Here is a 23,630-nt window from a genome sequence, read left to right on the forward strand (position 1 = left end):
ATAAGAGGAGCGGTAGAAATAATGAAGAATCCCAACAATTTCAACCATGAAAGCTGCTACACCCTGATTTCCACATGGGAAAGGGGATTCCTATTCGCTGCCAAGAAAGAGCCAATCAAAGTGTTCTGGGCCAGTCAGCGTCTTCTATATATATAGTGGCCAAATCACGAAAAGGTCACGGCCTACAGCAGATTTTGCCAGGTGTCATCCTTTATAAATGTATTATTGTATATTGTATCGTGCATTGTTTGGCAAAGTAAACCTTTGAACTGAAAAAACTGAACTGTATGATGCAGATCACTTCAACCCAAAGACTCCTTCAGGACTGAGGGTGAAACAGTTGTCCATCAACACACCTAAGCGATGGTAATTCCCGGAAGCAGCATGGACCCTTCAATATATTCTCTTCATTCAAATGTGATGTTAATGTAGCAATTAAGAACAGTTTAATTAAGGCAATATTATATAGGAATTGGTGATTAGTACCAAAAAAACAAGACTTTTTGTCAAATTCAGTAGAATTTTATGCTGTTAGGCAATGAAGTTATATACAGGAGGTACAATATTATTTACAAATGTACCTATTTCCTTTAAAAATCTGGATTTTAGTTTTCCAATTAAGTTAGGACAGAATTTCCCAAATGGAACGCCACATGAACATCTGGAAAGAATATTCATTGATTTTAAATTAAGGAAGGCCACATCTGGGTTTGTGAAATGATTTAGAGTAAATAAATGGAGAATTTAATGATGGTAATTCAAGCAAAAAAAATTATTTCCCATAACATCATACTCTTTATGGGCACAATTAAGAAGAAGGGAAATATAAAATATCTTAAAATAAATAATACATATAAACGCTAAATACAGATGCTAAATTGCCCCTTACCCTCAACTGTTCCCACAAGTACCAAATTATTCATGGGATTTCTTTTTGTATTTTAAGATTAAGTTCCACAGGGTAAAAGAAGCACAGAGTGCAGCAAACAGTTATCCCTGTGATCACTATAATCCATTCAAGTACTACAAAAGAAGCAACAGCATGCAAAGTGCTGTACAATATTCACAAATCACATTATAATTTACATGTTAAAATTGATCCCTACCCAATCTATTTCTTCTAAAGTGCATTTAAATTTTATAATGTTCTTTGTTTTGGTCATCCAAATAAAAAAAAATCCTATTTCACTTTTAAATGATGTGCTATTTAGCAAAAAGCAAACCTAGTTAGGTTTTTTTGAAAATCCAGTATTAATGAATTACATCATACCTTTGGAAATTATAACCAGGAATTTGAATGGTTGGTAATTTTCATAGAAAAACATCCACAACATCCAAATGTCACTATATCTAATAATAAAAACAGGACTAAAAAGGATATTTGGTAAGTGATGGTAGAGCTCACCCAATACTAAGCCCTATATGGTGTATACTACACACGTAACTAGAAATACTCCTTTAGTATCAATCTTCAAGGAGGAAAAAGCTCAACATGATGAATTTTCACTTTTGCAACTACATAGACCTGACAAGGTAAGCTCTTGCGAAAGTGTTTATCACCAAAGAGAAATAACTCTATTTAATAAATATGACTAATGCCATAGATATAGTCTAACAATTTTATTTTTTCTCCAAATTCTTTTTATATTAAATAATATTAAATGGTGATATACACAATTGATCTATTAAAATAAAAAAACTGATTTGAAGGTGTATGATTTCCTTCATATTGCAAGACTTCTAAGAGCCAAATGAATGTAACGGATGATCAAAACAAGATTGTGGACATATGGTGTTTGATCTGTACACACACAGGAATTTGACACTTCAAAATTGTTAAACAATCATATTTACAATTATAAACAAATAAATGCAACTCCAAAGCAACAAAAATCCACAAGCCCTCACAATAAGCAGAAAAATGAACACATATGGAATAAATGAAGCAGATATGCTGGTGATATGAAACAAAAATAAAGAAAGCATGGATCATAATTTATGTAGAAAAAATGCCACTAATTTTATATATATATATATATATATATATATATATATATATATATATATATATATATATATATATATATATATATATATATATATATATATATAATATTTAGGAAATATTGTCTGAAGTACCAAATATAAACTTAAAGTTACAATCAAATTAAACATAAAACTGAATAAAAACACATATGTACGGTATATAAGCACAAACAGCATACAACCAAATGTAAGAAATGGAATATTTTGCAACTTACCTAATTTGATTTGCCTTTTCAGAAAACATACTGATGGCTATGCAACATAAATAGTAGATATTGCCATAATAAATAATTATTGTCTTCAATGATAGAATGAGATGAGAGTAAACATTAACATTTCTTCAAAAGGAAGTCATAAAATATGAAAACAAACCACATTCATCACCACTGATTATGCGGATAGCTTATAAAAATTTCATACAGAAGTAAACAAACTTTTAAATGCATCACAAAGGCTTTGATTCCCATGGGTGCAACTATTTTTGCTTTAAAATTTATCAATATTTCCGCAAATTTCTTCATTTTCCTCAGGATATTCAATCAAAACTGAAATAAACTAAATGAAGCACGGAATATGTATTTGTATCCAATAATATGTTTACAAATCACATTCATTTCAACTGAGTAATTTGAATTATTTCTGACGTAGATAAAGTGATGACAATCACATCTTTTTCTTCTTTAGTATTATCTTGTTGACTTATACGTTTGGCAAAAATTACATCTAATCTGCAGGAGATGCCATCCTGAGGTAAGGTTACAATGGCTTGTTAAAGAATGAGAACATTTTTGAGATAAAATACAGTATTTTATTCCCATACATTCTCTAAAATAATTTTTGTCATTGCCACTCATGTACAAGTTAATTAAAAACCAGGTAACATACTCACGGGTCAAGTATAGCTTTCCAATCTACTTGCATAAAATAATGTATATAAGATCACATCACACAATGCTTGGCACACAAAACTATAAAATATAAGACAATTCACAAGCATCACTCAACACAAAATCCATGGTTAGACTAGGGTACTCTTACCAACAAATCCCAATGCCTAGGTATGGAGAATATATTAGGTATATTGTCAGATATAATCACTAGAATCATAAAATCATGTTGAAGATGTGTCAAAATCATATTGAATGATATTAGCATTGGGTGTTTTAATCGGAAATGGAAAATTAAAATTGCATCCCAACTTTTCTCATGTCATTTGGTCCTTCTACACAAAAAATGAGGAACTGCCAATAAATTGTCCTATAATCAATTTGAAGTTGTACAACCTGAAAACATACTAAAGTAAAGTTGAAGTATAGATTACTTTGGTGCGGCAGAGTTTTGATAACCGCAATAAAAGTAATCTGTGTGGATCCACTGAGGTAACATTTCCTGTAGATCAGCAATTATAGTATGAGTAAAAATTGCTCCATTATGAAACTGTAATAGAATATTTAGATATAAAAAACATGCATGAAATTGGATGTCATTTGAATGAATTAATTTTCTCAATGATGCTACAAAGATACAGTGAATAGTACATTTCAAACAATATAAGAACGATCTGATAAAGGACTTAATTTTTATGAAACAACATTTGAAATTAATGAGATTCTAGCCGATTGCTGTTTCATTATGAATAATTGATTTTGTGCAACTTGTCTACCAAATCATAGAAGAGTTGCCTCCTCTTCTGACAAAATTATCTTTTCTCCATGTTCCACTGGCATGAAGACTGCTTAATGGCTCCATTCTTGTTTCTACGATTGCCTCGGGTTCACTGGGTGAAATTAAACGCCCTCCACTTGGATCAAGAGAAGAATCAGCAGAGCAGCTGCTGTAGCCAGATTCTAGAGTTCCCTGAGAGCTAGAACAGTGTGTCTGTATCACAGGTTTGAGATAGTGCTGAATTTCATGGATTTCACTTCCACTCTGTTCTCCCTCTCCCACATATAGTAAGGGATTAAGAACAAAGTCTGCAGATGCTTGTTGAGAACGATATGATGCATGGTATACATCTCCACGAAGTGCCTGTCTTTCAAATGTCAATAAGGCTGCTTCTGCACCAACAGGAGAGCTTACCTTCTTCCTAATATTAAGATCTTCATTTTCTTTGACAGTGCCAATCTGCTCCCTCTCATCAGGCTGCTTTCTTTCCTCATTACTTCTGTGTACTAAAAGTCTCCCAGAGCTAGATTCACTGTTGATGTAGTAGTCACGGCTATACCTGTAGAAATACAGTAAAGAGAAATTTAAGACTGAGTTTAGGATTTGTTCAGATAATAATACCATAAAACCGATATACCATAAAAACGATTTTTAATAATGATCATTTCAATGCTCAGTGAAAAGTAGATACTGGTGCTTTTGAGAATGGTCCAATCTTATAATCCTTCTTCTCCTCCTCTACCATTGACTTATAACAAATGAAGTATGGATGCAGTTACTTTGAGTACTTCCCAACAATCCCTTCCTGCTTATCATCTTTCTCCAACCTATCACCATCACTGACATAAAATATGATACTTAGCACCTCCTTGCTCCTAAACTCTTAAAGAGATCTCTGCCAATGGAGGTGAAATGCTGAGTATTTAATAAACATAGATGTGGATGAAATCCCTATCGTTTCTACACATGTATTCACTTCCGATATGGACTTGAACATTTGTAATCATTTGACACATTGTATTACTTTTGAATATAGCTGTATCGAATGATTCATATACGGTACATGCAGTTGTTTCTTATGATTTATCAATTGGCTTTTAAGATGGGAATGAGGGATGGAAGATTATAAGAATCTTCCCCTACTGGCTTCATAGATTTAGATACAGCCATATGCAATCAAAGAAATTAATGCTTTCCACAGAACTCCATCTCAAATATTTTAATCTTAAAAATAAGATTTTAAAAAGAAAAAAAACAAAAGTTCATCCATGAACATAATAAGAAAGACATACGGAACCTAAAAAAAAAGAGAAGAAACAACTTAATAGGGGATATACTGAAAAATTCATGAGTTTTCAAAAATTCTCTTTCCGACATTTTTATCATTCAGCTTTTTTTTAACTCTTTCCCAAAATGCTATAAAATTAGTGTAATACATAATTCTTTTTAAATTCTCCAACTAAACGGCCACCCTGAACACACTGCGCCAGCAATAATGACAACCTTTTTGAAAACCATTTCTTAATGTAACTAGCTTGACTGAATATCATTCATATTCACATACAAAGGTATTTAAATTAGCACAAAACTTACTTTTTTGGGTTTAGATATTTTCCTCCACAATTAATAGTAATTTTAGGAACAGGTATTTCGCTGGTTTCGGATTCACTGTGAAACTCAGGAAACTCTCTGAAAAGAGATGATGTACATCATTTATTTCTCATAAGTAGATAGATAGATAGATAGATAGCGGTCTTTATTTGGGCGAAATTGAGACCAAATGGTCCCTTCTTCCATTTAACCCATAAGTACACCATTAATAAAATACATTAACAAATAATTTTCATGAAAATAATAGTGGAGGAAATCATCTCACATAGAGGTATCACTACAATTCCCTCTGCTAGCTTCCAAACTTTTTTTCAAGTTCATGCAACGCAGCCTCTCAGAGATTTTTTCTGGGGAGTATGGGTTATCAGGTATTGGAGGCGCTGATGCCCACTTCCGATGCTCACGCTCAGCAATGGTACCTATATAGAAAAAGGAAATAGATTGCAAAATGCACATGTTACAATTTAATCAAAGCTCCAACATTTTAGTCCTCATTAGATACAAATTATTATTATTCCTAATATGATAATTCTAAGTATTCTTCTCTTATAAGTATCATGCTCATAAGAGTTAGAGCCAAAATCTGCCTGTTGTGAATATGGTAGGTAAGATGATGAATTCCCAATAAACACATAATTCATAAATAGCACTTAGTTTACACCAAATTGCTGTATATTGGTGTAAATATCCACTTCAATAGCATAATTATAAATCCTTGACAATTACCTAATGCGCTCTAGCAGCATGTTCCTCATAATAAACATAATGAATACAATTATGTGAATACCTGGTCTGGGAGGAGCTGCTTCTTCTTCATTGGAATGTATATCCTTTTTGGGAGAGCATTCACTCAGTTCATCCCTTGACTCTTCTGCCTCCTCTACCTAAACAAGAAAAAAATGAACTGTATATATAGCCATGCTTAATTCCTTCAGGAAATTGTAAGTTTGCATGCACAGGAAGCAACATGTATCATTCTAAACAATGAAGAAGCATGTAATGCAATTTCTTCTCTTTAGATGAGGTGCAAAAAATATTTTCTTTCACTAATAATAACATCACTGGCCCAAAACAACAGTAAGACTAACTATCACAGTCACATTACAGGTAGTCACACTAATAATGCTCAAGCATGCGGAAATAAAATCCAATTGAAAACAAATAGCAATGAATGGCATTAATGGCTGCTATAATTTATTATTAATGTTTCATATTTAATTCTAATTCTTATTTGATATATAAAAACAATAATAATGAGCAATATTTACAGTTAAGCTTTTATCTAGTATTTTGTTAACCAGATCCTGTAATTCCAAAGAAACTGCGGGAGATGCCGCAACAGTAACTTTTAACGGAGTCATCCGCTAATGTGCATTTTAATGCAACAATTTCAGAGCGTAAAAATCATTCGCCTTGACTGGAACTCGAACCCAGATCCCTCAATATCCGGTCGAGTGCTTTAGCCACTTAAGCTACCGAGGCGTCCTCTTAAATTTCAGAGTTTAAGAGGACGCCTCGGTAGCTTAAGTGGCTAAAGCACTCGACCGGATATTGAGGGATCTGGGTTCGAGTCCCAGTCAAGGCGAATGATTTTTACGCTCTGAAATTGTTGCATTAAGATCCTGTAATGGAAAACATAATTTTTGTGAGCACCAAATAAAGGAACTACTGGCACTTTACTGAATTTTACATCAAAAACCTTGACCAAATATTGCCACCCTTAAGCATACTGAGGTTTTTTGATAATATTAAACTGTTTTTGCCTGTTTGGAAAATATGTGTATATCTATTCTATATGCTTTCAATGAACTAAGCTTTGCCATTGTTGTGAATGCTAGCAGCCAATAAATTTGTAAGGTGAATTTATGCAAGTGTAGGAACCGCCTAGAAACTGTCTATGCCTAAAGATGCAAAAAAATTCATGAAATTCAATAAATATTTACAATATCAAGAGAAACCTTTTTAAAACTAGACAGACTATATTTTATTGCCTACCAAGAAAGATAAATTCTCGATTTGACCCATTCCATTATATGTGTTGGATGTCATGGCACAACTATGATGTAATTTATTAACACAAAACCCTTTTGTACACATTCAATTAAAATTTATTTTGTCTATTGGCGGTTTTGTCCTTAGGTCCTAATGTCATATATTTAGTCTAATGTATTTTAATTTTAAATTTCAAACACATCTGAATCGTGCACTAGAAAGACCATTTCATAAGAGTAACTATGAAAATCGAGAATTTTAAGGAAAATCTACTCTGTCTTACATGTTTAAACAGTTTTAGCGAATCATCGTTTTTTATTTGTCCTACAAATCCCAATTTGGGCTTACAACTACCAATTACCACTAGTGGTAGGCATACAATTTTTCCCTGGCAATGTATTATACAACAGATATCAGGTATTCTAATAGACATGCAAGGACCACAAAGTTCTTCACGTGCCTTACATATGAAATGATTGTACTCAATAGGTTGTGCAGAACTTTAAGAGCGTAAGAAGAACATCAAGAATAAGCATAAGAAGTTCTCAATGATTAATTGTTTGAATCTGACTCTTTTTGACTATTTCCATTTCTTTCTGATGAAAATTCCTTATCTCCAGATTCTAAATGTGACGCTTGATTACTACTATCGTCAGACTAAGGATATTGCCTGCAACTAATCCACTGCCACAGGGCTCTGCTGAGTGATGCTATTACTATGATATGTGGATACAGACTGGCTAAATTATGTATCAACTTAGTGCTGCCTGAAATTTACAAATACTATAGCATGTTTACAAAATGGAATCACCAGTAAGACAGACAAAAAGAGAAAACCAACATTGAAAAAGAGGTTAAGAAGATAAAAACACAACATATAGGCCTACAAGCTCTTGTATTGCCATTTGAAACTTGACCCTGCAGAAAGAATTCTTATTGTCAACACGTTGGCCACCTACAGAGTAATTCAGCTTCAAAAGATGAGCATTACACTGAACAGGCAGTATATACATAAAGAAAGCACACTTAACATGAGCTCAGAAGCAAATTAATATTTGTAATACAAACAACGTTGTAAATTACACAAATTATGAAGAATCTGATGTGACAACATTTGTTGAATGGCTATATCAAGTTTTCCTCAGTAGACCAGATCTCTAGATAGGATATATGAACTCATGAATTCATACGATTGCTATATAAGAGCAAGAGCCTCTTGATTTTGGGACTAAAAAGAATCCTGTTTTATATCCAATATCTTATTACTGATAGCCTTACTGAAGAAGTTTTAAAAGATAAAATTATTTTGGATTTATGCATTATGATCTCAGAATATAATATATGCAACTGTGTAAAATGATTCTTGACCAGAAACAACAATAAATCAACAATAAATATGAAAATGTCATAGGACAGATACCTTATAAGTATTACCAAGGCTTATTATCTGTACTACATTAGCTCTGGTAATGAATATAGAATATTTTCTAAATAAGTTCCTCAGTTTTTCTGAAGATTTGCTCTTAAATTTATGGTAGATTTCTTTGAACATTGGTACATTGCTGGAAAGTGAGTATATTAAATTCGAACTTTCCTTAAAATCTTCCTTCTCTCTGGATATACCACTGAAGAACACCATTTCTAGTAGATATGTATTTATATTGAAAAAGTAAAAAAGCCTGCATGTTTTTATATTTACTTTAGGGGCATTCCTTTAAAATAAAATTATTGTGGGTTTGGATGCTTCGTAGCAGTTTCAAGTGATAATACACTCCACCTTATAGATTTAGCCACATTAGCCTCAGAGATCCCATTTTTAGGCTTTGTTGCTTAACTTATTCAATAAATGATTTAATACATGTGGATGAGCCTACTAAATTCCTGTTATATGGTGATGATTTCAAATATTATTGTAAGATAAAATCCAAAGAAGAATGCTCAGTGATTCAACAGAGCATACATAAATTGTATAACAGGTGTATTAATATATGAGTGAAATAATACTTAGGGTTTGATGCACCTAATATTAATTTTGAAAATTACAGTCATAAGATACTGAAGTCAGCTTTGGATTCTTGCTTGTGGAAACACTGTTGGATTTCAAAAGTAAATGTTGAGATTCAAAAAAAGATAGTTGAAAGTAAACAGTTTGCTGTTGAACATTCATAGATGTTTCAACTAAGTAAGCACTTTAAAAATATATCTGTAATCAATGGTATTTTTATCACTCATTTTTCCCATTTTAGAATATGGATGTATTATCTGTTCATCAAATTTTGCATGTCAGAAGTATACATATGAATGATCAGAGAGAGATTATTTATTTTTGTACTTACAAAACTATCCCAGAAATGACTGAAGTCTCAATTTATGATGATATTATCGGTAATGGTGAAGCTTTCATTTTTTGTTCTAAAAATAATGAAATCTATATTCTTGCAAACAAGCTTACTAATTTGATAATCCTAACATTATAAACCATGAACACAGTTATCAACCCGAACGTCAGTTTGGTAGGTGATGGTAGATTTCACCCAGTACTAAGTCCAACTGTGTGTTAAATTCACACATCTCGGTAGGGGGACCAGTGCCTTTTATAATTACCCAGGAAGATCTCCTCCTATTTTAAGGTAATCTTCCAGTTAAGGAAGGTATTTGGATGGACACAACTACAAAGTAAATATTTTGTGAAACCTAGAAAAACACAATCCAGCAGCCTACTCTACATCAGGTCCGTCTTCATCTCAGAGTACCTCCTTCATCCTGTCCAACATGCCTGTTCCTGCTCTTTCCTCATTTGCCTAACATTCTCCCCTCTATTACAGTCTTCAACATCCCACTGCCGGTCAATACCCCCCTCATCCATATTTTCTACCTACATAGGATTTCTCCCAACAAACTGCTCTCTTTGCCCACCATACCAAGTACTTCCTCATTTGTTTTCTTCCCTGTCCATTTCACCTTTTCCATTCTAATCCACACCCACATTTCAAAAGCCTCCAATCTACATCTATCCTCCTCCTTCAATGACCACGTTTCCGCGCTGTACATAGCTACGCTCCATATCAAAGTTTTTACAAGTCTTTTATTAACATCTTTACTCAACGTCCCTCTCATCAACTCCCTCCTCCTTGTGAAAGCCTCTTCGCCTGGCGCAATTCTTCTCCTTATGTCCCTACTACCTTGACTGTGTTGGTCCAAAACACTTCCTAGATATTTAAACTGTTCTACCTATTCTAGTTTTTGCCCTCCTATTTTAATGTTTAGCTTAGTCTTTTTCTTCTTGGAAAATCGCATAACCTTTGTTTTATTAATATTGATTCTGATCCCATATCTGTCACACTGAATTTCCAATTCACTCAGCAATGCTTGCTGACTTTCTACCTCTAGTTCTTCCCATGCCTTTTTAATCATTTCCTCCACATATACATTGAACAGCAACGGTGATAATGGGCAACCCTGCCTTACGCCTCTTCCTAACACTGCTCATCCGGACTCCCTGTTTCCCACTCGCATCTGAGCAGTCTGAGACATGTAAAGGTTGCAGATTAGCCTCCTGCCCCTCTAATCTATTCCTATTTTCTGCAATATACTCAACAGTTTTTCCCAATTTACTCTTTCAAACGCTTTTTCAAAATATACGAAACATGCAAATATGTCCAGATACTATTCTATATTCCTCTTGATTAGTGATCTCATTACTGCAATGGCATCACGCATACCTCTCCCCTTCCTAAACCCAAACTGATCATCCCCTAAGTAATCATTTTCCCTACTCTTTATCATTTCGTTGATGATCCTGAGAACAACTTTAGCTTTGTGAGATATCAGACTTATTGTTCTATAGTCTTCACATGATGTAGCCTTTATTGTTTTTGGAATAGGAACTAAAACTGATCTCACAAAGTTTTTCGGCCAGATTCCTTCCTCATAGATACTACGAATCAGTCCATATAGTCTTCCTCCCAAATTTTCCTAAAAATTTCAGTAGTTCTGCAGGAATGTTATCTAACCCCACGGCATTATTTAGTTCAGGAAGATTTAGTACCCAGAAAACTACACAGCTAGGGTGGGCTGAGGGTGCCCAGAGAGGCTTGCCTGGGAATCGAACCCCTGCGGTCAGTATTAAAATGTTCTACCCTTGGGATGCCGCAACCATCCTAACTATATATATATATATATATATATATATATATATATATATATATATATATATATATATTCAAACACGAAATCCCGCCAAACGGCGAATAAATACCATATATACAGAAACAGATATAAGGAAAAGGGATAGGAACACATATAAAGGACGAACACAATAAAGGTGGGGAAGGCGGAATCGAACGGATCACAAGAGTAAAAATATTTCCTTGACCGGGACTCGAACCTCGGATCTTTCCACTTGCCGGGCGGATGCTCTTAACCTCTTGAGCTATCGAGGAAACGTAATTTACCCTGAGATCCGTGGGTCTAATATGTCGCCAAGCGCCCCGATTCTTTAGCCAAGAGATGGCGTCAGGGGACTGTTTCACCCACCAAAGGAGAAAAGTGTCTATTTCTCCTTTGGTGGGTGAAACAGTCCCCTGACGCCATCTCTTGGCTAAAGAATCGGGGCGCTTGGCGACATATTAGACCCACGGATCTCAGGGTAAATTACGTTTCCTCGATAGCTCAAGAGGTTAAGAGCATCCGCCCGGCAAGTGGAAAGATCCGAGGTTCGAGTCCCGGTCAAGGAAATATTTTTACTCTTGTGATCCGTTCGATTCCGCCTTCCCCACCTTTATTGTGTTCGTCCTTTATATGTGTTCCTATCCCTTTTCCTTATATCTGTTTCTGTATATATGGGTATATATATATATATATATATATATATATATATATATATATATATATATATATATATATAAAATACACACACACTCTACTTCTACGCGTCTCCAGCCATAAGTACACGAATAAAATAATTCTGGGAAAGTATGAAACTAATTGTGTGATAAAAAAGTATAATTATATAGTACATTTATTTTCTGCATTTCTGTAAGCATTTTGATATGACATTTAATATTTAAAAAACAAATAATCAATGCATTGCAATCCTTACAATATGAATGAGTTGGTTATGCAATTTGAATGACTTATTCAAATTCACCAGACATATAAATAAACCAAAATTATTTCTAGGGATGCATAAGCACAAGGATTCCCAAATGCTTAGTTTGTACTAAAGTATAATGACTTTGATAAAACATTGATGGAAAGTCCTTTAAATACTAAAGACAACTGAAAAGCACATTATCACATGCATATGCAAAATTAATTTGCCTGATCCCTAACTTAGACTTCAAATAAAATGAAACAATGAAATAAAATAAATGAAGAGAACACTTTTCAAAAGATTTGCATTTACGAATAGCTTCATGGATTTCAGGCATCTAACGTTTTCTACACACCTAAAATCACGCACAATTATTTCAATACAAAAGATATAAAAAGGGAAGAGACTGCAATACTTCCTGCATAACCTTCCCAAAGTGGCTTGTTGATAAATACTTCCTACATGTAAGAAATATGTCACAAAATAAGATTTTGTCATAATATAATAATGTTCTACAGCAAACCAGCAAGTTTACAGTAACTATTAAAAAAGTGAAAAAGGCAATATTTACCTACTCTCTAAAAAAAGAAGTTTTCAAAAGCAAAACATACAATATAATGGTACTCCATAAATTAAATATCATAGAGCCTAAATGACATAGAGCCAAAATCACCACAAATTTAAGATAACATTTACATATGCTCAATATTTTTAAATCCATTGAAGTAGATAAATGAAAAAATACTAAAAATTAAAATATAAATAATAAAATACATGTTTTCTTTGGATGGCACCTGACTATTGCGTGCTCTTTTTACCCATAAATCTTTGCAACATGCAAAAACAGAAAGGAATCAATAGCTACCTTCATATTCATTTTCAAAAACCCATTCAAAGTTCACCAATCTGTACCAATTGCTATTGAATTGATACAGCTGATGAATAACAATCACCTCAACACAATTCCTCACTATGCTTCCTTTATAGGGTTTCCAGATACTGTTAAGATACTGTAAAACACAATGTTCTAAAATGTAAGACATAAGAAGTAAATGCAGGGTGCTGGTAAATTGTAAAATGGCCAAAGGAAATGAATAGTATGTTAATATGAATTTTAAAATGTCTGAAAATAACATTTACGGACAATTTATCATTTCCACTTCTTCCAAATTTAAAGCCTGCATATTTTGTTACTAAGCTATTATTAAATTAACACATTCTCTTTGGCATTTTGGGCAAAATCCTTGAACACATGTGAACATGAACTCTTAATTTAATATGATGTAACCCTGCTCTGCAAATATCAGATGGTAGAGTAATCTTGGTATTTTCAGGGGTTTCTCATTGACATAACAGTATGATTAATGTATGTATTTGCCATTAAAAGGTGTAAAGGAAATGTTTGCAGTTTGGAATCTATTGTCATTCCAATATATTTTTATACTGATGACTTTATACTTTTCAATCTCTTAAAAAGGAGTATATTGCTGTATGATTTTTTATAAATTCCTCCCAGAATGCAACGCACAACTTATAATTGTATCGTGCATCTGAAATTTTTGAAACATCTGATAACCCTATTTCCAAGAGATGAAAAATTTACTCAAATCATTCCGTAGAATTGGCATAATTTCAAAAGCCAAGTCCATAAAAAGAAGACTTCAGCTAGGAGAACTTCCATATTAGTGTGAAATCAAATTTTATGCAAAGTCAGGGTGCATAAAATCAAAGGAGTGTGATTATCTATTAATATGAACCTCATGAGTAAATGTTTTGTAAATATTTATTCATTCCATAGAGTAAAAACTCTCTGGAATAATTGTGAAATCAAAAATATTTTTCCATCTTTAATACCACCATATATAATCTTTCATGAAGTAAAAAATAATTATCTAATGATGCATATTATGCTTAAAGTAAATATAATGCAAAAAATCAATTGCAAAAATATATGTTCCAAAAACATTAAATGTGTATACATTATCTACTCTATTACAAAGGTAAAATTAAGAATGGTGGTAATTTTCATTCAAGGTTTTCCAGGTTTTTACTTCAATTTTCCAATTATTTAGCTAAATAGAACATTTATGAAGTACCATTATATATGCTTAGAGAAATAAAATAATGAGCAATACTCATGCCATAATGGAGGGTTAATAGGCACAGAATATGTGCAACATCAAGAAATGAAAATTGACTGAAACATATCTGACTTTAGTACCTCCTTTTGGAGGCAAGATAACAACTGCTGAAGGTGAGCTTTTCTTTGCTCAAGGCTGCTATCCTCTAGAGCAGAGATGGCTTGAGATGAAGAGGTGGAGAAAGACGAAGGGGGAGATGAGGAAACAGAGGAAAGAGGTGTACTCCAAGGTGAAGAAATGTATGTGGTCATATCAATACCACCAAGTTCAAGGTCAGAATTAAGGCTTCCAAATTCAGCTTCCATTGAGTGGATGTGGATTTCTAGATCTTCCAGCTGGGAAATCAACTGTGATAACTGATACCATTTTAATTCCCATCAATGGGAGTCCGAAGTTAACAAGGAAAAGTGAAGAAGGGAAAAGAAGAAAAATTAATTTTAAGAACACACAAACCTGAATTACAGAAAATTTCCACTATTTCTGTGGTTATATGGAGGAATTTCAGAATATCATATTAAAATAACATATAGCAATGTTCCAAAAATTCAATTTCATAATATATATGATGATCAGTTTTACTGATGCTATATTATGATGAAAGATGGCAAAAGTCTAAATTAAATCCATAAGAGAGTATTAAGTAATTATTAGTTATTTATGGATACAATGAAATTTACTTCATATCTTCAAATATAATACTGCATATTAGTCATTCAAACAGTCTGTTTAAAATGTATACGAACAATCTTAATTTAGCCTTATGATCAATCAAATTATATTCATATTTTAATTATTCAATAATCAATTCCAAAATATACATCAGGATGAATGATATCATTACTATTGAAAATTTATTTTTAGAAATGGATAATAATTTTGATTGAGCTCTTTGGCTGTTGTAATGTGGAATTTCATTTTACAATTGGGTGCATTGCATTATTCTCTTTAAAATGTAAAATTTGGTACAATTTAAAAAAGATTAGATTAAGCTCTATGGCTTGTATATATTAATATATATATATATATATATATATATATATATATATATATATATATATATATATATATATATATATATATATATATATATATATATATATATATATATATATATATATATATATATATATATATATATATATATATATATATATATATATATATATATATATATATATATATATATATAATGTATATATAATATGGCTTTTAGATAATCCAAAAGCTTAACCACCAATGACATATCACATTTGTCAATAGCAGGCTTATATAACATCTGTCAGGTACCCAGTCAACCATAATAAAAGCATACAAAAACTACAGTTCTTACCAAACAATACATGCAATAAAATATTGAATTGCCTAGGAAAGTACCTAGTTAGGTTATTGATGTATTGCAACAATTTTTTTACAAGTATTCATTAAATATTTTCTGCAACAAAGCAACTCTTTTTCCATAAATTAATATGATGATCAAAGGAAATAGAAAAAATTTGACATCTGCTCAGTACTCGATCACAAATATTTCCTACTGCATATCATTGATGATGATTAAATTCTATTAAAAATATTTTCCATAGTTATAATTCTTTCACAAGAATGAACACCACTTCCAGAATTCATGAGTGAGCCTTTACCAATGCACGTTTGTACAAATTTAAATAAGCTGAAATTCAATAAATATAAAAGAAAGGAGCTGGGTCATCATCAATCCAGGATGAAATCACCCTCCATCATGTAAAGGATCATAGAAGTGAATGATATCAATAGTAAACAGTGCAAATGTGATTAAATAAAAATATAAACACCAAAAATAGGCATTAATTTAAAATATTTTGAAATTTTCAATGGCACCTTCTCCTATGGAAGAAAGGGACTGAGAAGAAGCAGAGGGAAGAAAAGCAGGTGAGGGGGAAGGGAAAGTAGAAATAATTGAGAGGGAGAGTTTAGAGGGGAGACAAAAATATTGGACGGGAGAAGGGTGGTCAACATTGAGTCCTGGTTACAAGCACACAAAGCCATATACCTGCCATAAGCCTGCTGTAATGTTTTCAGCTTCGGGAGGGAGGCACATGTGGATTCGATTTAATAATTGTGAAAGGATTTTTCACATAGAAAGGCAAATTTTGGAAATGGGAAACCAGCTGACAGAGAAAAGATTACAAGAAGCACAATGGTTATTAAACAGAATATTAAGAGGTGTGCTGCATCAGGTAATACAGAAAAAGGTAAGCTTACAGTGTAGCTGGCAAGCATAGTCATGCTGCAAGAGAAGATAAGGAGGGATGACAAAGGAGAGAGAGTTGATGAGTGACTGAGTGAGAGGAGGGATAGAAAATTTGGCTGTAGTTTTGTGATTTTTGAGGATGATGAATAGCTCCTTAAATATGGAGTTAAGTGATTTTATGCCAGGGAAGTAAGCAGTACCAACAGAATGAGCATAAGCACCATTAGAGGGGGGACATTTTTGGTATGTATAAGTGTTTTGTAATTTTTTTGTGGCAGTGGAATATCAGGTAGTGATCCTGGGGGTGGATATGGTAGATATCCTGGAGGAATCTATTGCAAAAATTGGAATCTTTATGAATTCAATGACCAGAGTGCCATTTTTAGACCCTTCTAACAATTGAATGTGGTCACACCACCAAATACTTAAATAGATATTCTACATTTTTATTTGGTGACAACTGTGCCACACATTTTTCATGAATATCCCAAATCAGAATTGATGGTTCTCACAATATTTTTCTTTCTTTCCTTAAAGGTAAATATCTAAGCTGGGTTGAACATACAGATGTTTAAACACAGATGAGTACATGGGTCTCACAAAAAATATTTTACAAGAACATAGCTGAAGATCCTTAGGACATGTCAGAGTCATGTTTAAAAGCATTACATTCATTTAATAAGGAAGCTGATGAGCATTCCATTTCTCCTACATTCTCATCTCTAATACAATTTATTTGTTTTATTGTAACAAACAACTAATACATTATGTATAAGAGCCTACCATAGATAAATCCATTACTCTATTCTAACTCAAATTTTGCACACAACTAAATCTTTGATATAGCAAGATTATTCCTGTTGTATATGTGTAATCAAGTTGCTGTTGTTTTGTACAAGGTTGGTAACATTGTCTCTTTTGGGCTGGCTTGAGCGATGTTTGTATGTGTTTGCTTTTGTTTTTGTAGAATAAAAGTAGGAAGTCGTTTTTTTTTAAACGTCACTTCCGGCCCCACGTTAAGTTGAACATGTCGTCTCAATAATTGCTAAAGATCCTAAATCCTGTTTCGTCACCACGCTGCAAGAAGATCACTACAGGTTATGGGCCCAGAATGTGGAAATAGGAGTGTGAGATCAGTTTGCATGAGATAATTAGGTTCAATTAAACTGATTCCGGCCTTGTAGTCAACCGAGCTGTACTCGTAAATTGTTGCCTCGTGTTTGGATGACAAGTACAATGGAATCAAATGTCATCAACAACATCACGTACGGAGGTTCATTGCCTCAAATTGATAAATTGCGAGGATCGGTGAATTACGAGCAGTGGAAAATGGACGTGGAAATGTACTTGCTTCACGAAGACCTTTGGGACTACGTGGAGAGTGAAGTAGCAATGGATGCGTCAGCTCATGAACGAAAGCAGTCACAGCGAGCAAGGGCGAAAATATATTTGCTACTAGAACAAGGACCGAAAATGGAAGTCATGGAGTGCAAGACGGCCAAAGGTATGTGGGACAAGCTGCAGCACACCTATGAAGATAAGGGTGTGAACAGGCATGTCGCCCTTATAGACCAGCTGTTCGACATCAATTTGGGAACGTGCACAAATATGGAGGACTATGTTCAACGTTTCACAACAGTCGATGCGAAACTAAAAAGCATTGGCAAGAAGATTGACGACGAGCTGCTCGCGGTTTTGATGCTGCGGGGCCTGACGGTTGAGTACAGACCGTTTCGAATGGCTCTAGAGAATACAGTCACAGGGGTCATCAAGTCTGACCTAGTGAAGCAGAGGCTACTGCAGGAAGGGTACAAACGGGCCACAGATTCCAAGGAGCAGCAGGTTGTATTCTATGCCAAGCGGAACCAGAGGCATCAGGGAGAGTGCTCATCGTCCTCGGAGCAGAGTTCGAGTACGTCCGGGGCCAGAGGTAAGCAGAACAAGAAGTCCACCTTCGATCCGAGAAAGGCCAGGTGCTTTAAGTGCGGAGTGATCGGGCACATCAAGAGCGATTGTCCCGAGGAAGGGGCAAAGGTGTCGTGCGGGAACAGCAAATCAAGTGGGGGTGCCAAGAAAGGGAATCCAGTTGCCTGGTTGACAGCCCTTCGTTGTGAAGTGGGGAGTCATAAATGGTACATTGATTCTGGGGCGAATTCCCATATGGCAAGAACTACGGAGTACTTTTCAGATTTTCGACCAGATGCAAGTGACGAAGTAACAGTTGCTAACCATGACAAAATCAAAGTGTCAGGTATTGGTAGTGCATCAATGGATTTGATTCAGGGAAGTACTGCCACCATATCAAATGTTAATTATGTGCCAGATCTTTCAACTAATTTGTTGTCTGTAAATAGGTTAGTGCAAAAGGGTACTGCTGTTTTATTTGATTCATCTGGGTGCAAACTATTTGATGCTGAAACTTTACATGTAAAGGGAGTCATTCAAGCCTCGGGAACAGAGGAGAATGGGTTGTACAGTCTAGATTTAAAACAGTGTACCTCAGGTGACAATGTTGTCAGGGAGGGTGCTGTGGGATTAGCTGCAACTACTGAAGGGAATCATTCTCAGCTATTATGGCACAGAAGGTTAGCGCACTTGGGGCATAAAAATATGCAGACATTAAGGGGGCGTGCCAGTGGTCTGGATTATCCATGTAATAAGCCTCTTCAACCGTGTGTGGCATGTGTAGAAGGAAAGCTTGTTAAAAAACCTTTCACTGTGGGACCGAGAACGGAAAGGGTGAGTGAAAAGCTGAGTTTGGTGCACTCAGACCTGTGTGGTCCAATGGACCCTCCTGGCAATAGGGGAGAACTGTACATGCTCACATTTATTGATGATTGCATTAGAAAAATTTTTGCCTTCTTCATTAAAGGCAAGGAAACACATGTTATCCTAGAATGTTTCGTAACCTTTAAGGCTAGGGTAGAAAATGAAACGGGGAACAGGATTAAGTGTTTGCGGACGGATAATGGTAGTGAGTACATGGGGCGGGCTCTGCAAGAAGAGCTTAGAGCAAAGGGAATAAAACATGAGACAACGATACCATATAATCCTGAGCAGAATGGGCTAGCTGAAAGGGCAAATCGCGTCATTATAGAGAGGGCTAGATGCATGTTATCCGAGTGCAAGTTACCTAAGAGCTATTGGGTTGAAGCATGTAAAACAGCTGTGTATTTAAAGAATAGAGTACCAGCTAAGGGAATTGGGAATGAATTACCTGAGGAGAGATGGACAGGTCATAAGGTTGACCTTAGTCACTTGAGGGTGTTTGGTTGTATTGCCTATGCTCATGTGGCCAAGGCCATGAGAAAAAAGCTAGATGCCACATCCAAACGGTATTACTTTGTCGGATATTGTGAGGAATCCAAAGGTTATCTCCTGGCGAATCCTGAAAACATTGGACGAGTAACAAAAGCGAGGGATGTAGTGTTTTTTGAGGACAGTTTCAGGGAAGAGCATTTAACTGGGAAAACATTGAGGAATACAATTATTCTGCCTGAACTTTTAGGGGGGGGCGTGTGTTTCACCTCCCAGCCCCAGACAGAGGTCAGCATAAATGATCAGGCTGAAACTAATGAAAACACTAGCACAAGTAGTGAGGGTAATAATGATACCTCAAACATTGAGACTGAAGGAAGTGGTCGTGTCTATTGTGGGCAAAATTCAAGCTCAGGTGATGATAGCCAGAGGGAGGAGAGTATTGATCCGGGAGAAAGTAGGTATCCTGTTAGGAATAGAATACCAAAGGAATTTCCAGATCATGTTTTATTTTTGGCATCAATTAATTCAGCCTGTAATCAACCAATGTCTTTGTACTGTGATCCTCAGACTGTTCAAGAAGCTTTGTCTTCAAATGGGGATGAATGGAGGAAGGCCATGCAGGAAGAATGGGAAGCTTTAGCAAGGAAGGGCGTCCTTTCTTTAGCTGATTTGCCTGAAAACAAAAAAGTTGTAAAATGTAAATGGGTTTTCAAGCGAAAGGTGAATGCAGCTGGGGAAATAGAGCGTTTCAAGGCAAGGCTGGTAGCAAAGGGTTATTCCCAGGAGTATGGTATTGATTACCATGAAACATTCTCTCCTGTAGTAAGTTATTCTGCCTTGAGATTGTTGATTGCATTGTCTGTGGAGCTAGATTTAAATATCACTCATCTAGATGTGACTGCAGCCTTCTTGAATGGTGATCTTAAAGAGTCAATTTACATTGAGCAGCCTGAAGGTTTTGTAATTGAAGGGGCGGAGAGTAAGGTGTATTTGCTGCATAAGGCAATATATGGTTTAAAACAAGCATCCAAGGCATGGTATGACAAATGTCGGAGTATTTTTAAAGGTCTTGGTTTCAAGAATTTGACAACAGAATCATGTATTTATGTTAAGGGTATTGGACTTGATATTTGTGTAATAGCTGTATATGTGGATGATTTTTTGGTGTTTTGTAAGAATGGTGACACTGTGAACAAGTTAGTTTCATCATTAAAAAAACATTTTGAGCTGAAAAATCTTGGAGAGGCCAAAAGTATTCTAGGGATGAGGTTAACTAGAACCAGTGAGGGAATTGAACTGGATCAGGAAGAGTACATCAAAAGCATGCTGGTTAAGTTTAACATGTCTGATGCTTGTGCAGCCTCTACACCCATGGAAGTTGGGTTGGATGTAGCTCCTGGAGATCCAGATAAATGTCCTGATGTACCTTATCAAGGATTAATTGGTTGTTTAATGTACGCAATGACCTGTACTAGGCCTGACATTGCTTTTGCTGTTTCAAAATTAAGTAAGTTTAATAATAGCTTTAATATGGAACATTGGAAGTTGGCAAAAAGGGTTTTGAGATATTTAAAGGGCACATCAACGTATCGCCTTGCCTACTCAAAATCTGGTGGGTTCCTTGAGGGCTATGCTGATGCAGATTTTGCCAGTGATAAGATTGATAGACTATCTCGTACAGGGTATGTTTTTAAATTTGCTAAAGGGGCTGTAGCATGGGAAAGTAAAAAACAATTCTGTGTGGCTTTATCCACAACGGAAGCAGAGTATGTCAGCCTAACTGCTTGTACCAAGAAAGCTATTATATTGTGTCGAATCCTGAGGGAAATTTTGAAACAGGATTGCAGAAAAATATTTGGCACAGAATCTGTGTGCATGTATAATGACAATCAGTCAGCAGTTAAGAATGCCAATTGTGTTGATGTAAAGGAAAGATCTAAGCATATAGATGTAAGGTTCCATTTTGTAAAAACAGCTGTGACAGATGGTAAAGTGTTTGTGAAATTTAAGTCAACACATGAGATGCCTGCAGATATGCTAACTAAAAGTTTATCTAAGAAAAAACATTTTAACTGCATGAAGGATGTGAATGTCTGGGGCAACTAGATTAAGTGAGGGTGTTGTATATGTGTAATCAAGTTGCTGTTGTTTTGTACAAGGTTGGTAACATTGTCTCTTTTGGGCTGGCTTGAGCGATGTTTGTATGTGTTTGCTTTTGTTTTTGTAGAATAAAAGTAGGAAGTCGTTTTTTTTTAAACGTCACTTCCGGCCCCACGTTAAGTTGAACATGTCGTCTCAATAATTGCTAAAGATCCTAAATCCTGTTTCGTCACCACGCTGCAAGAAGATCACAACAATTCCCACTTCAAACTCCTTTATTACCTTACTTTTTTACTACTGATTCAAATGACAAAAAAATAATGCAAACTTCAAAATAAAAATAATGGAAAATCATGTCATGAATTGTATGGCCAGCTGACAGGGAAAAAATATTGCAGGAAGTACAATGGTTATTAATTTTTCCAGCCAAAAATGGATGCAACTGATGAGATCTTAAGAGTATGAAGCAAGAGCTAGATGGGAAGAGATCACAGGGATATAGGAGTCATGGTATATGTGGCGGTTCATTTGTTTGTGCGATTCAGGGATGTGCCGCGAGGTGTCACCCTAGGCACGACCCACGAGGAGGCATTTTGACCCACGCGGAACCAGTCACGCCTCAACCCTCGCCGAGCGTCCATCCCTCTTGTGCATGTTGCGCCCATGGCATATATCTTTCCGTGTTGACCTTGGTCTGTTATCCACAGCCCTCGGAATAAATCTGCTGTTCATTCAAATGCTTTATATGTGCTTTATTAGTATTTCCTAGCACCGCCTGTGCTAAAATAATTTCCAGCACTCCCACAGTATACTGTAAAATGAATTCAAAAAAATATTGAATTACCTCACAAAAACTACCAGGAGTGGACAAAATCAATGGAGAAATTTCCAAAGGACTTGTAAAGTTAAGCCATGAAAGCCTTTCCAGGATATTCAAAGAAACTATGGAAGTGGAAGTGCCAACAGACTTTGATAACAGTTTAATAAATGCAATACCAAAGGAAATGAGGATCAAAAGATGTGAAGAACAGAGAAGATTGAGTCTGGTATTGTGTGAATTCAAAATATTAACATGAACTACCAGCCAAAGGACAGAGGGACACACTGAAAAAAGCATTTAAGAATGAATTGGATTCAGGAAGAATAAATTAATGAGGGAGGCCACACACTAAGGATTTTGGCAGAAAGAATAATGCCATCAACATGTATGCAGAGTCCACAAATAGCTTGAATAAGTTCTACAGGTACATGAATTTGACATGGTTGTGGGATTCATGAACTTGGAGAAAGGTTTTGACTATTATGAGTGGAAATATATCTCAAATTTCTGGGAACCTGGCAGGAGTAAAACAAAAAGAATAATTTACCAGGTATTCAATGTAATCACCACTATGTGAACAAAAGATTGAAGAAAATAGAATTGAATATAAATGAAGGAGCCAGATAAAGATGCAAGCTCTCACCAGTGAAATTCAACATATTATAAAATAAG

General features: G+C 34.9%; 1 protein-coding gene across 10 annotated transcripts in view; it reads right to left on the minus strand.

The window, feature by feature from the left end:
• LOC139690215 (uncharacterized) overlaps positions 1-23,630 on the minus strand; it is a 309,365-nt gene that overhangs the window by 11,149 nt on the left and 274,586 nt on the right. For 8 of the 10 annotated variants that reach the window (XM_071587522.1, XM_071587515.1, XM_071587521.1 and 5 more), the window contains 5 exons: positions 14,631-14,906; positions 6,110-6,206; positions 5,588-5,741; positions 5,305-5,400; positions 4,126-4,270 (listed from right to left, as the gene is read on the minus strand). In XM_071587522.1, the coding sequence (XP_071443623.1) occupies positions 4,126-4,270; positions 5,305-5,400; positions 5,588-5,741; positions 6,110-6,206; positions 14,631-14,906 (768 nt within the window). Of the gene's footprint in view, positions 1-2,261; positions 2,299-4,125; positions 4,271-5,304; positions 5,401-5,587; positions 5,742-6,109; positions 6,207-14,630; positions 14,907-23,630 lie in introns of all 10 variants that reach the window. The other 2 variants (XM_071587525.1, XM_071587524.1) reach the window with 2 other exon arrangements.

This window comes from Hetaerina americana, unplaced genomic scaffold (assembly GCF_022747635.1).
Source record: "Hetaerina americana unplaced genomic scaffold, ioHetAmer1.1.p SCAF_3, whole genome shotgun sequence".
Classification (NCBI taxonomy): Eukaryota; Metazoa; Arthropoda; class Insecta; order Odonata; family Calopterygidae; genus Hetaerina; species Hetaerina americana.